The following is an 18,440-nucleotide window of genomic DNA, read 5'->3' on the forward strand; positions in this document are numbered from 1 at the left end:
CCATTTGTGGTCTAATAAAACCATTTCTGGTCTGAAAAGAAGGTCAAAGACACAGGAACCTTATGCTTTTACCTACTGCAATAAATTATATAAAATGCCACATTACATTTGCACCTTCCCACATACCTTACCCATTTCAGCTTGGTTTTGGTTTTCCACCTAAAAAAACAGCATCTACTCCTTCAGTTAGTTTTACCAGTTAACCAAACCCTCTTTTTCTCCCATTGATACACAGTTAACCAGCTGTAGAAAGATCTCTTTGGGCCCAGAAAGATTGTGAGAGCCCCCTCTCCACCCTGCCCATCTTACCTGCTGAAGCTGGAAGGCTGAATGGCCTTAGAGATCAGCTCACATCCTTCCTGATGAAGGTGGGGTCTGCTCAAAGCTCAGCTGGTTTTGCTTGAACCAGGTGTTAGGACTAATGCTGATCAGAAATCAGCACTGAAACAAGGATGAGAAAACGTTGCATCATCTAAACTGGCCTTTCTGCAGAAGCATACTGGTTATAAGGGCCTGTAGGGACAGGCCAAGGGCAATGGCTTTAACCTGCCAGAGGGGAGACTGAGCTGAGCTCTTAGGCAGAAGCTCTTCCCTGTGAGGGTGCTGAGGCGCTGGCACAGGGTGCCCAGAGAAGCTGTGGCTGCCCCATCCCTGGCAGTGTTTAAGGCCAGGTTGGACACAGGGGTTGGAGCAAGCTGCTCTACTGGAAGGGGTCCCTGCCCATGGCAGGGGTTGGAGCTGGATGAGCTTTCAGGTCCCTTCCAACCTAAACCATTCTATGAGTCTGATTCTTTGCAACACACCCAATACTGAAAGCTTTGAGGAAAGGTGCTGAGCTCCAACAAGTTCCTTTTCCCAACTCTCATGAGCTTTGTGAGTCAAGCGTTGCCTACTTTGCAGGAGACAAGCATTCAGATCCCCCCTGTGCTGGGACCAGAATAAGCACACATCTCATCCCAAGCACTTGACCAACAAGTGATTTTGGCTTGCCAGATTTTCACAGCACCCTTAATGAAAGCCACATCTTGAAGGAACTATTCTGATGTGCTAAGGCAGCACAGGCACGTTTCTGTATAGCCCAAGAAACAGCTTTCCTCTTTAGCTGCAGCCTCATGAGCATCTCCCCAAGGAAAAGGGGAAGTGCCACCTCCTCCCTGCCCCAGCTGCATGCCCCACTGCAAACCTGACCTCCCCGAGCCGAAACCGAGAGCCGCCCCGTTACAGCAGAAGATACCTGCTGCTACCACCCAGTGGAAAGACAGCCCACAGCCAGGGCTTCGGGGGGCTTTACACCCATTTGCCCGTGTAAGCTTTACAAAGACTAATCCCGTACATCCCTGTGGTGCTAAAAAGCTTCTTCCCATTCTTATCCCGCTTCGTTCATCCTTGTTGAAACGGTAATTCCGAAATCTGACCACGAAACCCTAGAAGGTTTGAATGCTTTTATTGGATTGGTTTTTTACAGCAATACAAATTGTACAGGTTGGTTACAGTACAGGTTCTGCAGGGGTTCAGAGAGGTACTTGGTGATTTTTTGGTTTATTTAAAAGAAAGAGGCAGATCTCGGGAGCACGGTGACAAGAACAAAACAATCTCACAGTAGGGTGCGAGATCCCTGCCGTGGGGAACACTCAACCTGGCTGAAACCTACAGGGCAGGACGACAGCGTTCCCAATAACAGACCCAAAACATCAACCCTGGGGTACTCTGTAGAGCTTCACACAAGAATCTGAGCTTACAGGTTGGTCCTGTAACAGCACTGAAGGTCCTTAAAGCCCTTGAATGCACTTTGCTGCAAAGGGGACAGAAATGAGGGAAGCTGATGTTAAAATGAAGCTGCCATTGAGCAGGACACGTCACGAAACACAGCCATCGCTGCTATGGAAAAGGAAACCAGAAAACGCTTTAGATTTAGTCACCCAAACAGCTACATGAAGATGAGGAACATGATCTCAGAGCTAATAACACTGACACGGGCGACACCATGCGCACACAGTGACACCACTTGTGCGACCAGAACCTGATCTCCCATTCCTTGTGCCCATCTGAGCTTTGGGTTTCCGTGAGCAGACACAGATGGAACCAGCAAAGCTCCTTTGCAATCCCTGATGTGCAGGCCAGGGGCAAGCCATACCTTGGTAGCACCTTTCTCCAGTTAGCCTAGAACATACAATGTCATCAAGATTGTTATTACAAACATGCATCAGGCTTAAGAGGCAAGTGTCTGGCACTGACAGATCAAATCCTTTCAGAGAGCAGGGTCAAAGAATATGATTGCACCATTTTAAATGCTTCTGGTCAGTTGGATTAATAGCACTGCAGTGAGTGGTATCACAGGTAACAGTAAATTACAGATTATATAGATAAAATGCGTGCACCTGATAAAAGATGGCCCTCTGCCACTTCAAATGAATTTGATTCCTTCACATCCTGCAGTGTGTAAGTGGCATTTGAGAGGAGGGATTCAGCTACCAGATCAGAGCATTCCAGTCTCAGCTGGAAACCAAATTCCTCTTCAGCCACAGAAACTCCCCTTTCTGAATATTCCAGACAACTATCACCTACAAAACTGCATCCCAAGAACCCAGTCCAGAAAAGTGCCCTTGAGAACTACAAAGGTTCTATGCTACAATGTGCCAGGATCCACCACAGCCCCACTCCTTCAGAGCCTTCACTGGCAGTGAAACACAGAAACCATGAGTATGTAAAACAGAAACTTAACAGGAATGTGAAGATGCTCATAGGTAACAGCTTATTGCCTGTGTTCCTGCTGGAAGCCAGCAGGAATAATGATACTTCCACACACTGAGGAGGAATGAGGTGGTATCAAAACCCAGGGATCTATGCCTGGCTGTCGGCTGCGCTGCTCGGAGCAAACGGGACTCCTTTGTCCAAAACACATTCCAGGTGAGCAGGGGGGTTCCTGGAAACCAAGCACTGGAAACAGCTTTGCTCAAAGCACTCAGCAGGACAAGGGCTGCTCTGCAAGTCACTACACGTGAGCACTCTGCGTTTCAGACTTTGCTGCCTTTATTCTTCAGGCTTTCCCACAAAAAGGAGGGGCTGGAATATCACAGGATTTGCTCCAAACTTCCCAGCATTCTGCAATCTTTCCTGCAGACCAGTCAGCAGGTAGCACTACAGGGAGCAGCTGCTGCACTATACTGTGTGCTAAAGTCAAGATGGAAACTGCAATAGAACTCCTAAAACAAGTTGAAAAACATCAGGATCATCCAAACCTGCCTGGGATAGCAAATCGTAGGTACAGCTCCTCGCTGGGACACCTCGCACAACTTCAGACACTCATGGTCAGCATCAGAGGCTCTCTGAGCAGTGCCAGCACATCTCAGTAGCATGCTAACATCTCACTGCTACTTTAGGAAAGCGAGTAAGCACAGATTTGACTCTGTCCCCAGCCCATCATTTGAATAGGGGAACGCTCCTCCTCCTCCTCTCTCTTCAACCCACTCATGACCACAGAACCTCTGATGCTGCCACGGTCTATGGATCTCACAACACACACATGCCAGCATGGCTGCTGCTGCTGCTAGGACTGGGATTAAGCTCTCCCAGGACTGCTCCTGGCCTTGGAATTGCTTTTAAGTGGCCACCAGTGGAGCTCCGCAGCATGTTGGCTGCACGCTGCTTACTCTGGCATTGTCCCACAGCTCTTCCAGCCACACCACTCTTCCCCACCCGCAGCCCAACTGGAGAAACACAACAAAGCACTTTCCACAGTAGCAAAGCAAATTCAGTTTCAGTTCCAAAACCTGTCTGCTGCATTCCTGACTTCAGTTTTGGTCAGGTTTTTAAGTTCAAGCTTGCAGAAAGCTCTGCACAGCTGCTAGAAATAACCTGGGGAAAATACAAATAGCCACAAAGTGCATCATCTATTTGTTACCGCTGCTAGTAACCTCCTGGGTCTTGGCTTTGCCATGCCAGGCCTAGCTTTAAGCTGCAGGTAAAACTAAGCATTACAGATTACATCTTAACTGTTTTGCTGGTGGGATGGTGCAAAAATAATCTTGCTTCCCCCTAGAAAAAGCCAAATGCCACATGTGTAATTTTGTCAACTGCTGACACAAGCTCATTTGAGATGCTTCTGTATAGGAAAACGTTCATTTTTTCAAAGGGAGGACAGAAAAAGGACTGGAGAGGTCTAACCCTGAGCCATGAGAAGCGGACTCAAGAATGCTCCAACAAAACCAGGCAATCCACTGACGGCTGCATACGGAGGACTACAAAAATAAGGTATTAAATGATACTGGGATCAGGCTACACTCACCAATAGGAAACCCTTGATCAACCAGATACCAGCAGGTACAGAAAGCTACACACAGAACTAAGATGAGCCATTTTTCATCTCGCTACAGTTCTCACAAGTCAGTGTTACTTTCCTCCATGCAGTGAGGAAACCATTGCTTCTACCACCCAAAGGCCTGTAACACCAGCTCTGAGCAAGCTTTATGCAGCAGCTAAGAACACCGCCTCCAACAGCTAGCCCTGCTCTTACTCCAACACTCAGGGTGCTGCTCCTATAGGACAGCCAGGCACGAGTACACATGCTGTGCTGCTGCAGCAAGTAGCTCCAGAGCAGGAGTTGGATTCTCTGCTCAAGCTGTCCTAACAGCAGGTCTAAAGAGAGACCAAGTAGCCAGAACAGTTCCCATCCTTTCATGCTATGGAAAGCAGTGAAAGCAGCAGGGAGGTCAGAGCTCATTTCCTCAATAAAACCACGGCCCCCTCTCAGCATACCCTGCAGCATGCCTACACTTCACAGGCACAGGGCAACAGCCTCCTCAACAGTTACAGCTAGTGGGAAACGGGTCAGCTGGAAAAGTTGGGAGAAACTGGGCAAGGCAACAGCAAACTGATCTGTTTGCTTTCCTCTTACCACAAAGACTCCACATGAAACTGATCCCTGTTCACATTAGGTGGATACAGCTTCTGCCCTCTATCCAGCAGGGGATGATCCTGGTCAGAGGGCAGCAAAACTCAGCTTCTGGGAAATGAGCAACTACACAACCTGTAACTGCACCACTTCAAATACAGCTGAGGGCACAGGAAAAAGAATTTGGGCTCTCTTCCACTCACACACAACTGTTACTTCACTGTGGCCTGCAGGTTCCAGCACTCATTTAGATTAGACTTCCCCCGTATTTTGTGCAAGAATGGATCTGGGCCTGATTCCCCAGAAAAATTTAAGGAAATTTCCACATTAACACAATGTTTGAAAACTGAGAGGGGGAAACATGCTATGGCAGACTCAAATAAAGACCAATGTTAAATATTACTTAATGTTTTTCTTTTATTTAAAAGATCATTCACAAAATACCATATCCATAAATTTATTTTGTTATGAAGCAGAATGTGTTAAGTGTTCGGAATTCTTTTCCTTTTTTTTTTTCTTTTCCTTTGTTTTTACATTTAAAAGTCAAGTGTCTTGACTAGAGGCGAGTTTTTATATGGGAATTTGTTCTTAAAATCCTTTCCACATTGAAGATGTAAATAGATCAATTATTGGTTTGGAATACAACCACACAAATGCATGTCTGTTTTAAATTATTAGTGTTAGACAAATGGTTCTTACCTCAGGAGCAGATTAAGTGACAGGCAGAAGGAAGGAAAGAGTAGTTCTGTAAATTGCTGGGACTCTGACATTAAAGGTAGCTTTAGGGAAGAAATTCACTACTAGCAGTGATGCTGGTAGCAAAGCAGCCACAGTTCCAAGCTCCTCTTCACAGCACTCCAGAGTGCTGGCTGCTTCATCCAAAAGCTGTCAGCACTAGCAGTAGGGGCCCAAGTTTTCCCTCATGCATTGGCCATATGCACACTTTCATGTGTAGAGAGCCAGGTTTTGTTTTGGAACATTAATGATCCCTCTCCTTTGCTCCAGCCTCACCTCCCTCCTCCCACACAATACCCACAAGAAACATTTCAAGTGAAGAGAGGTGCAGCACTTAAGAGATGCTTTTTACCCAAGCTTCTACGTGAAGAGAATCTATAGCAGAACAATTTCTAATCTGCCCATTTTCAAGGTATTCTGAAAGCAGAGGTCTTAAAACTGTACACCACAGGGCAAAGAAATACAGGGGGTGATGGGGGGTTACACACTGCATGGCAAAGTATACACTCCTTAAACAAAATAAAAAAGTCCATTTTATTTGTAGAAACTTCATTTAAAAATTTACCAAACATGTAAAACCCCCCAAAAAGAAAAAAGAAAGTAAGCAGAAAGAGCCAGTGAGCAGTTGTGCTCCAACAGGCACATTCTTGCAGTGCTAACCTTGAGCAGAGGTGTAGTATCATACCGTTTTGAAGCCAACAGCCAGCCACCAGCAAGAGTCTGCTGGCAGCCATACTAACTCCACCACCTATTGACCAGGGTTTTTTTCAGCCAAGGCATTGACTAAATTGATACTTCCTGGTAACCTGTGTGAAAGGGCAGCTCTTCTCCCTTAGTTTTATAAGGGGCTCTGCTGTATACAGTAACTGTCACCAGTTGATAAAAATGGTATTTTACTACTTGGTTAGAACTGTAAATTTCTCTGTTCAACTCATCTGGACTCTCCAGTTTTCCTCCTCAGAGCCACAGCAATACAGAACAAGACATGCAGGTCAGAAGAGGAGCACTGAGGAAGTAAAAAGAAATACACGGAAATAACTAAGTCTAACCTGTGCTTCTAAAGTAAAACAAACCCAGAAAGGAAGAAGTGAAGCAGCACCTTCGTCCAGAGACCTCCACACTCGTGGAAGCAGCTACACTGCCTTATCTACTGGCAACTGTGCTGCTCGGAAGGAAACAGAAGAGGGAAACTCAGCACAAAGCAGGCACTAGATACAGCAAAGCCGAGAACGTACAAAAAAACCACTCGTTAACAGCTGACATGCATTCACAAGCTCTGTGTTTTCGGTTTCAAAGAGGACAAATACCAGATGGCAGGAATGGTAAACTGCAGGGTTGACATTCCAGCAGAGCTAGTTACTCTGTACTGTCTTGCTTTTTCTCCCGCCTCCCCATTCCCTCTCAACCCCCAATTCAGTCGTGCTCTTTTACTACTTCCTCTCGGGGCTTGGCTCCACCAAAGATAGCAGAGTTTGGGTTGGCTACTTGATTGAGGGGAGTAGCAACTGTTCGAGGTTTGAGCTGAAGTCGGGGTCGTTGTGCTCTTTCCTCTGAAAGAAAAAATAAGGAGGTTTGAATGAAGGTCTGCCAAGGGCAGTAGCTTTAACCTGACAAAGAAAGCAGGAGTCTGCTTTGTGAAGGAATACTGAATTTCAGAAGACAAAGACTTTACCTTCTGTTGGCTCTCTGAAGTCCATGGAAGATCCACGAAGGGGAGGCCCATCTCTGAAGCGGCCAGTGCCACCACTTCCCATTGAAGCACCTGGTGGTCGCCGGTCTCCAGGGCGGGTCCCTCTACTCCGGCCTCCCAAGAAGTCATCATCTTTGTATCCTGAAGACGGAAGACAGTGAATTTAAAGAGTGTATTTTGCAATGCTTTTAATCTAGATTTTTAACTGGATGACTGGAAAACCTTGCAAGTCACTGCTGTCAGTCCAAGATGATGCACTAAGAGCCTTTGTCTGTAGACAGATTGCTTCAGAGATCTCCAACATGTTCCAGAAGAGTCACACAGATGCCATTTGAAACCAAGTATATACTATGCCAAGTTTAGAAACTGCTTTATCCTCCTAGAGGCTTATTGGAGTGTTGGAGTGGGTCACCAAGTGAGTTTAAAATACGAGCTTCAGCTGCAAACTCAGATTGTTAACACCCATAGCTGAACTCGGAGACAACACTGGCAGTACTTGGAGTACTTCTGTAGCCAAATCACCCACTGGCTACAGCCTTGGCATGAAACCTGCAGGAGCAGAGGAAATGGGTGAACAGCTAAGTAGTGAAATATAAAGTCTTTCTAAAACAGAGCCTTTGAAAAACAGAGCAACACCCCAAGGCTTTTTAGTTGAACTATGAACAGACCAGGCATTTACCAAAGAGCTGAAAAAAAAAATAAAATAATCCAAACCAATTCAGACTTTAGATATGAAACTGGCTGTATTTCTTCAGTTTGTGTATCAAAAAAAATCAAGAGCTGCCTGTCACTGATCAGAGATCCAGTCTGTACCAATTACTACTCTAAAGCATCTCTCCAAGCCCCCATCATCTGCATTCAGTAGGAGGAGGATACTTCAGCACACCTACAAGGGATATACTCTGTTTTTCAGAAGCCATCTGGAAGAGAACATTGTTTTGTTTTGTTCTCATCTGAGATTTTCTTTTCCACTTTGGTATTTGCAGAGTTGCAGAACTGTCTCTTACTTACTTCAGTGCCAAAGAACCATTTTTAAAGACTTGATCCAGAGCAAGGCTGTACAACCCGAGAAGAAAAGCTTCTGTAGCAACTAAAACTTGAGTGCTAAACTTCTGAATCTCCACTCAGCCAGCATCTAACAAACTGAAATGCATCCGCATTTTGAAGAAGCTGCCAAAGAAGGCATAAAGCTATCACACTGGAATGCTTAGCTACAAAGGCAGGTTAAGCACAGCACTGCAGCAAGCTTCCTCTCTCCAGCACCATGCTTCAGCTTCATGCTACTGGTGAGGGCACACTTTGTTACCACTCCTACTTCGTCCATTCCACTCACGCAGAGACCAGACATTGCAAAGTTGCACGTGCCAGCATCTCCCCATCAGAAAATGGACCAAACCCATGATTTCAGAGGACAAAAGCAACTGTTTTGATGCCACCCTGGATTCTAATAGCTGACTGGAAGTCAAAAGAAAACCCAGTGGCTCCATCACTACCATCTACTCAGCAAGCTCAGTCGTGTGTTGCAGCTTGCCTTATTGCAACAGGTCTAAAAGTTTAGGAACATTTTGCATTTAGAAGTGCTTTGGAACACTAACATCTTTGGAGAAGTCAGTTGCTTCAGGGATACACATATAATGATGTCACATCGCCTTAAGAAGTGAAAGCCTCTGCTCCGAAAGAATACAATATCAGCTTTTACACATTATCTGTTTCTGCTACTATTCAGATATGTACTTGGCCACATGTTTGAGAAATGCTTAAAACCTAGACAGCATAAGCTATACTTGAACAAATATTCTGTCATTTAGGATTGTTTCATAAAATTCACAATCAAGACTCTTTCCTCTGTTATAAGGCAATGGAAGAATCCCATTGCAGCTGTAGGCCAAAGTTGGCTTAAAGTAGATTCAATCAAAACGGTAATGGGGACAAATGTATCTGACATAAAAATGAGAGCATTTCTGTGCCTTTTAGGCTGCCTATCTTTATAAGTGTTAATACTGATACCAGAATTGAAGTCATCTCTGGAATCCCATCCACCTCCTCTGGATTCTCGGGAACCTCCTCCCATTCCTAGGAAAAAAGCCACAATTGTGTTCAGGTCTGAAGCTGTGGGAAAGGCTGATCATGGGGATACCAAATGAAAGTTTCAGTCCTTCAATATCCAAAGTCATGCTGCTGGAAAATCCTTTCATTCTGGTACTACCAAGTTCCATAACACAGGAACAAAAGATTGGTTTAAGTTAATCAAGAACAAGTGGTCAGGAAAGTTTCTCTAATCCACATTCAATGCAAACCTTTAGTCTCATTCAACTAACCTTCAACTACAGCAAAGCCTGGTTTTACACTGGAACAGGATAGTCCAAAGCAAGTTATTTATCTACTTGTGCTTACTTTGCTTACTCACTTTCCTTGCATCATAATAAAATAGTAGCAGACCAGACTACCGGGCTTATGATTGTCCTCTGCAAGACATTGTACATCACCAGGGGTATTGGTCTCACTTCCTGGGCTAGGAGTGACAACATACTCAGCTTTTGGACACAAAGCGCATCTATAGTCCAGACATCTCAGGCATGGCAGCAGCTAGGTTAGAAACGTGTATATACATATAAAAATTTCTCTTTCCTGTATCACCTCCATGTTTACTAGCATGTCTTGTCTTAGCATTAGTTAGCACCAAACATCATAACTACAACCATTTCACTTAAGAAGCTACTTAGAAAACCAGAAGTCACCTCTGTCATCAGGTCCACCACCTTTTCTGAAGCCAAAGCCACCTTTATCCTGTTTTCTGCCTTCTGCTATGTCCACTCGGAGTGATCGGTCACCCAAAAGCTGTTAAATAAAAGGGAGAATGTCTTCAGAATGTATCATACAGGCTACCAAGGAGTTTGAGAGTTGTGCTTATCTTTTTATTTCACAAATTAATAGCAAGTATACTTACTGCACCATCATACGTAAGAGCTTCCTTAAGTGACTCCACGTCATCGAATTCTACGTAACAAAATCCTGTAAGAAGAACCTCACGAGTTAATACCAGCACTTTAAAAAGCCTTTGTAAGAAACTACTCTCCCTGTACATCTGCTAACAGCCTCTCAAGCATGAGCTAAGATATGGTCAGTGCAAGATGTACACAACTCTGAAACTAAACATCACTAGCAATGAAAGCACTTACCTGTGCCTATTAATGACAAGGACAAATCCCAGAAGAGAACTCTGTATGGGCACTGCACAAATGCTAAGAGCCTGATTAATTCCCTCTGCCACAGGGTTCTCATTACAGATGACTTAATCTATGCCTTTTAGACAGTTATTTAGCTGAATATGGACATTTGGTTACCAGTATTTTTAAACAAGAAGCTGAAGTACCTGCTTGGCCAGCAGGCTGATTTTGTGTCATCACATCATTTAGTGAATTTATCCCTTTTCTAATATCCTGTTCTCTGCATTAAGGTTCCCCCCACCCACTCCCCAAGTAATTTACAAATATACTCCCTTTCCACTGGCCAATTCCAAAAGAAATCACATTTGCATCCTTTAAAAAGCTGTACCTACTTGCTTTTTCTCCATGTCTACTAAAAAAAGACAGAAGCAATGGGACTCTTCTGAGTTAAAGAAAGATTGTGTAAGTACTCAACACTTAAGGTCATGGATCTTAAGTGGGTCAAACACTTCAGCTTTGTTAGAATTCATGCAAGACAAACAAGGTTTGAAAAAACCCTTTTATGGCAGGGCAAATATTGACCTGGCACTTGGTTAGTCTGTATCTGAAGACGACTGAAGCAATAGTGAATCTCATTCAAATTAGATATTTAACTGTTAATGAATGAGAAATTTGCATAAGTCAATATAAAGAACAAACACAGATTAACAAACTAACCACGCTTTACAGTAAACTGAAGTTCTCCATTAAACTGACTTCGGAAGTCCCCCATTTCCCCTACCAGCTAGCATCCACAACCAATTCAACTCTGAACACTCACCTTTAAATTTGTCTGTTTCCTTGTCTCTGACTAGTCGTACGCTCCTTATGTTGAGATCCTTGAAGATGGCATCTATGTCTCCTTGAACAGTGTTGAAGGGTAGGTTTCCCACATATGCTGTGAAAGGGGGTTCTGTCGGCAGCTCTTTCTGTTTGCGGGAACCAAGGCCACCACCACGAGACCTGTTAATAAAATCACAGTGTCTCTGGAACCTGTCTCCCAACACAGCCAGTAATACAGCACACAGCACTGCTCAAGTGCTGTTGGAAGTGATTCTTCTACAGCTTTGGTTAGTTTTTCTCTGTCTTTTGCCTCTACCTGCCACCTCCACTACTGGCCTACTCCTTTCTAGTATTACCTGATGCAGTATTTCAGTGGAAGAACAAATGAACAATGTATTTAAATACACTACAGGTGAACTCAAAACAAAATGATGAATGAGCTTCTTTCTCATAGAATAGTTAGGGTTGGAAAGGACTAAGATCATCTAGTTCCAACCCCCCTGCCATGGGTTGGGAACCTCACCGTAGACCATGTTGCCCATGGCTCTGTCCAAACTGGCCTTGAATCATCCCATAATCCATTAAGAAAAGCAATGTAAGTTTCTCTCTACTGTTCCCTACTCAAACCCATTACTTCTCAAAAAAAACAAAAACAAACCCACATCCTAGACTAGATTTTAATTATAATTTATAGCAGTGAAGAAACGCTTGCATGGCACAGGCTTGTCAGTTTATCTGAAATTAAGCTGGATGCAATGGATCAAATAGTGTATTATCAGCATCCACCCCACAATTATCTAAATTATTTTATCAGCATTTAGTTAACAGAAACATCTTCTCCTAATTCTGAAGTCACTGCCATACTGTCAGGTATGGGGATCTGGACTGGAATACACTGAATTGGACACATACTAAAAAACTCGGTTGGCAAGGTGTTCTAGGACAGAGAAACTGCTACCGGTGCTCTTTGGATGTTTGCTTCTTCCTGAATTACAGACTTGAAGTAATCAGGTTCATAGAATCATAGAATAGTTTGGGCTGGAAGGGACCTTCAAAGGTCATCTAGTCCAAACCCCCTGCAATGAGCAGGAAGATTTTCAAATGGATCAGGTTTCCTAGAACCACATTCAGCCTGGCCTTCAATGCCTCCAGGGATGGGCATCCACCACCTCTACGGGCAACCTGTTGTCTGGAAAACCTAGATTGTCTTTTCCTGTCTTTTTCCTCAGTCTCAGTTAAGGCTATTGGCATTGGTTGCTGAGGAACTAGACTGTAGCAGCTAAATTCTTTACTGTATTAATATAAAGTGTGTTCATTTCCTGGAGAGCCTCATTTTCCAAAGCTTTCTTTGATCTCCTTTACAGAGAAAAGGATTTGTACTGTGAGCACAAGGCAATCTTAAGTTACACCTCCTGGACTTCCAGAGTGCAGGATGCACTGTCACTGGTTCCAAGACCATTTGCCCACCTAAGCAATCTTTGACTTCTACCCGAGACACCACTACCCTGCCCCTGTTCTCTTCAATGCCTTACTTTTACTGGGTTTTCTTCATGTCTGTTCCCTTTCCCAGAGGCTCACTGTGCCTTTAAAAGCACAATAGACCATAAACTGTACCAAACCAGTATTTGCTAGTGTGACATGGACTAATTAGATTTCTGCAAAGTCCTACCTAAAATACAGAAGGTCAAACAACTATTTTTCCATAGAATGGTTTAGGTTGGAAAGGGACTTAAGATCATCTAGTTCCAAACCCCCTGCCATGGGCAGGGACACCTCCCACCAGACCATGTCACCAAGACTCCTCCCAACCTGGTCTTGAACACAGCCAGGGATGGGGCAGCCACAGCTTCTCTGGACAATCCTGTGCCAGCACCACAGCACCCTCACAGTAAAGAACTTCTGCCTTATATCCAGTCTGAACATCCCCTGTTTACTTTTGAATCCATTACCCATTGTTCTATCACTACAGTCCCTGATGAAGAGACCCTCTCCAGTACCCTTGCAGGCCCCCTTCAGATGTTGAAAGGCTGCTCTGAGGTCTCCATGCAGGCAGAATATTCAGTGGGCAAGCAATGTATCTTTTTCCATTCCAGAATAAACATTTTATTACTAATAAATCAGCTAATGCAGAGATCTTGAAGATTCCTTCACTCTTACGAGGTAAGCCTGTCATATGTGCCTTTTTATGGTAGCAGCTCCAAGGCAGGAGCCATTTGTCACCAACACCATCAGCATGCTGCTAAATGTATTTGAATCACAACCTACACATCTTTAATTAGTGTCCACCCAGGTTTGTATTTTAGCATTTTTGACAATGCTCCTCATCTGCCTTTGTCTCATTAACAAGTCAGAGTCAAAAACATACTGGCGAACTAAAGCTGCTATAGTTGAGTGTTCTGTACAGTAGAGTTAACTTTAGTCACAGGAACAAGGTTTAAGGAGGACCTCCAAGAAAGTAGAGTTGCTCTTCTAAAGAACTCCATAATATGTAGAATTTCTGTATGGCCTCACAAACAGCTATTAAAATAGCATGCATCTACTTTTCAGTCAAAAATAAATTCATTTTTATGTCCTATAGGAACATTAGAATTGCTGCAGCTAAATTTAAAAGGAACATTCCCTCCTTCTATACATTCTCACCATGGTCCTTGAACTGCTAGTCATCTTGTTCAGTAAGCTGATTTGCCTACAAACTCATTCTAAAGTTGAATTCTCAGCCAGATCAACAAGGCGATCTGGACAGCTGCAAAGAGCACTGGTGCCAACATGGAAGGAGAACACAAACAGAAGCTCAAAACTCCAGCTTTCAACAGCAACCTCCACTCAGATCAATTTGAGCTGCTGCTGAAACCACACCCTCAAGTTAGCAATCCCCAAAAGAATTTTTGGTGCTACAGACAAACCTTGTTTCTACCATAGCAAACCAGAACTCTGGGGTGCTTGTGTGGAAATCCATTCACTGTTGTGTAATCCCTCCTGATGTTCAGTCAGAAAATGAAGTATTCTTATTGAATATGATCATTAAGACCTCAGTTATAAAATATATCACTAAATATCTGGTATTTTAAGTCTCCATTTGAAGAACAAGAGTGAACTGTCAATAACTAGTTTCCAAACAGAATCCAGGTACAGCAACACAAAAAGAAGCTGTTTCTATGCTTCCCTGCATTTTTTCCAACACTGAAACAGTGAAATAATAAGGCTGACTTGATTAACCAAACAATGAGACTGAAAGAAGATGCTCTCATTTATAGCAAAACAGGATAAAAGTCAACTGTAATCAAAACCATATCTGAACTAAGTGAACTAGGGTCACACCAAAGTGTTAAAGAGTATCTGCATTTCCCACTCAGTGTAACTTTTGTTCAGATACAATCAGGTAACAATTGTGTCATCTTAATGTGGGAATCTGAAAGCGAACTATTTGCTTTCTTTTTTTCAGGAAACCAAACCAGAAAGCTCAAAAGCTTGCTTCTAACAAATGCAGAAGCAAATATCCCTAGAATTATACTTATTGATGGACTGACTCAATAACATTGTAAGGCCATACTGTGTAGAAAGAACAACTAAGCTACAATTTGGAAGCTACTTTTTTACACAGTTACTCTCTCCAGAAAACATTATCTCTCTAAAAGTTTTAAACAAATGGATATTTTGAAAGCTAGTATTTGAGTTTAAAGCCTTTCACTAAGGATCAAACCAATAGCTCAGTATTTATCTTTCTGCATAGCATGGAGACAACAGTCTATTTGGATTCCAATGGCAGTTGCTTTACCAGAGGCAGCATAAGGCTCAGCAGAATGCAAGTTTTGTTGAGCACCAGATGTCTTTAACAAAAAGCTTACCCAAGCCTAAAAATGATGGGACATTTATTAACACTGAATGGGTAAGACACAGAATTCAAAACACCAGAAGGACAGAGACTAGCTCTCTACTTTCACTTACTTGTACAGTACAGTAGATGAATCTTAACCTTTGAGTACAGTGCCCACTATTACTGAGCCCAGTGCTTAAAGGCACACCTAACTAAACAGTCTAACAGCAAGTCTGGAGCCATAAACACTCAGTTTCCTTCAATTTGGAGGAGCTATTCAGAGCTTCAGCTAGGCCTCAGAGCACTTAATTACAGGTTTTTCTGTCAAATTTTGGCTCCAAAACACAAAAAAGACGTGTTTATAGTAACCCTTTTAAGGTCAGCAGCATGTACTTCATCTGGAATAAGTTCTGCATACCACAGTATTATGTTTCAGCTCTTATTTAGTGCATTACCAGACATCTCAAGTGTAGCAAAACCACCTCTCTTATCACACCAGTCATATTCTGTTGCTCTTCTACCATGATGTTGAAAAGTATGAGAAAGAGCTAGGTATCTTACATATGTCAGAACTATTTTCTGTCTTACTTAAAACCTATGCTCACTCATAGTACAGACCAAAGGTTATACAAAACACAACTTCCACAAAAACCATTATCTCTCAACTGAGTTTATGCTATTCTTACAGTCCTAAAGTGCCTGAAATTGAGTCGGAGTCGCTAAGCTAACATGGGAACCTTCAAGAACAGTCATGCTATCATTATGTTACACATACTATGGGACGTCATACAATGCACAGAAACCTGTTAAGGTCTGAAATAATGCATTAGCTGTTAGTAACTTATTAGTAATAATAATTAAATGCAAGTACAAGTTACACTAATATTAGTAGTATCTGAGGCTTAAAACTACTGCTAATTCAGAATAAATACATCTTCTGATCTGCAAAGGTATTTACTACGCAGCAGGATGCCTTTAGCTCACCAAAACAAGGTATCCACATCTTGCCTGAGAGCAAGTTTAAGTACTCTATTAAAGAAATCTGAATATGAAAGTAACATTTTAGCATTAATTTTATTACTTCATAGAATGTGCCTACATTGACTAGGAGAGACTGAATAGCTGAATTTATTATGAGTGTCAAGGCTGCTGTCAAGGCTACTTGTTACAGAATTTAAAACAATACAGAATTGTAAGTAGGTACATCATCTGTTTGCTCTGGGTCATCCTTTCTTTAGACACAAATGGTACCTATGCATAAAAACAAGTTTGCATAGCTTAAGTGTCAAAGTATTTCTAAAGACTAGAAAACTTACTTCTGTTACAACCTCAGCAGTAAACTTCTGCACTGCCTAAACAGTTTGAAATGGAAATGATTTATTCCTCTAAGAAAACGAAAGAACAAGAACACCGTGGATCAGGGAACATACCTTGGACGATTAATTATAAAATAACATACTTGCTAAGATTTGCTCACAAGGACAGTTTATTTCATCGTTTTATACCTACTGTTTTATTTTAGTGCACACTTTATATGGCAGCAACCTTCAAAAAAGTCAACTGTTAACTGCATCTTCATAACCTGATTTAAGGCAAACTTTGCTGGTTATTGTTTCCGTAGCTCCTCTCCTATACCCACTCTCCAGCACAAAAAAACCCCAACAAACCCAGAGATTAGACAAGCCCTATTCATTCTTAAGGACCGTGAATTTGGAGTCGGCACCCGGAGCCCTGCATAACGCGGCTCATACTCCTCCCGGCCGGAGGCACCACAAAGCCCTCCCATTTCCTCTCGCTGCAGACACAACGCTGCCCGCTCTGGGGTCTTCACCGCAGCAGCTCTCCCCGCCAGAACAGGGGCCTCTCGCCCCACTCCAGCTCTTCACGGGAATCTCCCTCTTCCTATCTCCCGCTCTGTCCCTGCAACAGCTCCTCATGGCCTACCTTGGCTCTGGCCCAGCGCTCCCTAAATCCCCTCCCTGCACTCGCCTCCCGGCCGGCGGGAACACAGCGACACCTTCCTCCCGCCCCTTCCCGGCGTTTCCACGCCGCCAGGCCCTAAACCTTGCGGCACTGTCCCCACGTAGCCCGGTGACGGCAGCTCTCCCCCTCCCGGGACAGCAAAGCCTTTTCCTCGCTTCACAAAGCGGGCCCGCCAAGGCCGCAGGCAAACGCGACCCCAAGAAGGGAAGCCGGCGGGGCGAGACGGGCCCAAAAGGTTCAGCGAGGCAGCGTCCCCCGATCCCTCTCTACACCCGCCGTGCCCGCCCGCCATCTCCATGGGGAGTGGGGCAGGCTAGGCCCTAAACGGCCGCGCCCCCTCCTCGCCCGGCTTGGTGGGGAAAGGGGGGGCGCGGAGCGCCACTCCCTCCTTCCCTCCCCGCTCCGGGGTGAGGCCTCGGAGCTCCCCAGCGGCCCAGGCCCCGGCGCTGCCCGCAATTCCGCGCTCACCCTCGGCCGCCGCCGAAGCAGCTGTAGGCCCGATCGTCGTAAGGATCGAAATCCGCCATGGCCACCTCAGCCTCCTCCCCGGGCGAACGTTACACGACCACGCCCGCAGGACCCCGCCCCTCTTATATAAGGCGGGGCCCGGGCCATGGCTGCCCCTCGCGGTGCCTGTCTCTGGCGCCCCGCCCCGTTGGGGCTGCCCGCACTACTGCCTGTCGGGAAGCCCTCACCCCTCCGCCTGCCACCGCCGCCCGGGCCTGCTTTGCCGGGGACTCTGGGTTGCTCCCCGGATGTGTTGGGACCAGCCTGAGGCTTTTGTTGGTCGGTGCTCTCCCATGTGTCCCAAATCGTCCTGCAGTCGCTGAGAGTACGACACAAGGCAGAGCGGTTCGTGCTCCAGGCGCTACACTTGTTACCTGCGCCCCTGCGGCCGGTATGAGACCGAAGTCTGGAAAGAGCGCTGCAAACGTGCGCAATTTTCGTGTGGCAGCTGGACAATAGCCCTGTATTTTATTGTAAATGAAGACCGAAAGCGTCTTCGTGTCCCTAAACACGAACCCTTTGTCCGAACTGGTTTGTTTCCTAGGCCATTATTTCAGGCTTGTAATAAACGCACGTCTGGATGTTCGTACAACCAGCGGTGCCGCTGACCCTGCACCGTCCTATTTCACACGGGAGGACGGAGCGCCCCGCTCACTCCGTAGCTCTCTTCCCCTGCCCAGTCCCGCTCCTTCGCGGACAGAGAATTCAAACCTCCCTCGAAAGCTGCAAACCAGGGCACGGGGAAGCGAAGGAAGCCCTTGGGGCAGGGGAGGGATGAACAAAGCTTGGGGAGGGGCCGGGAGGAGAACATGGCGCTGAAGGAGCGTGGGA

General features: G+C 44.8%; 1 protein-coding gene across 2 annotated transcripts; it reads right to left on the reverse strand.

Moving 5' to 3' along the window:
* Positions 1-5,283: 5,283 nt before the first annotated feature.
* EIF4H (eukaryotic translation initiation factor 4H) lies at positions 5,284-17,724 on the reverse strand. Of its 2 annotated transcripts, XM_061355483.1 has the most exons (7): positions 17,571-17,724; positions 11,304-11,485; positions 10,264-10,328; positions 10,055-10,154; positions 9,324-9,389; positions 7,299-7,457; positions 5,284-7,176 (listed from the first exon to the last, which is right to left on the reverse strand). In XM_061355483.1, the coding sequence occupies exons 1-7, from the start codon at positions 17,627-17,629 to the stop codon at positions 7,040-7,042; spliced, it is 768 nt and encodes a 255-aa protein (XP_061211467.1). In that variant the 5' UTR covers positions 17,630-17,724; the 3' UTR covers positions 5,284-7,039. The 2 variants fall into 2 exon arrangements, with proteins under 2 accessions (XP_061211467.1, XP_061211468.1); XM_061355484.1 differs by lacking the exon at positions 9,324-9,389.
* Positions 17,725-18,440: the final 716 nt, after the last annotated feature.

The sequence above is a fragment of the Neopsephotus bourkii genome, unplaced genomic scaffold, assembly GCF_033783945.1.
Source record: "Neopsephotus bourkii isolate Nb327-2 ecotype Australia unplaced genomic scaffold, CSIRO-AGI_Nbou_v1 NB_804, whole genome shotgun sequence".
Classification (NCBI taxonomy): domain Eukaryota; kingdom Metazoa; phylum Chordata; class Aves; order Psittaciformes; family Psittacidae; genus Neopsephotus; species Neopsephotus bourkii.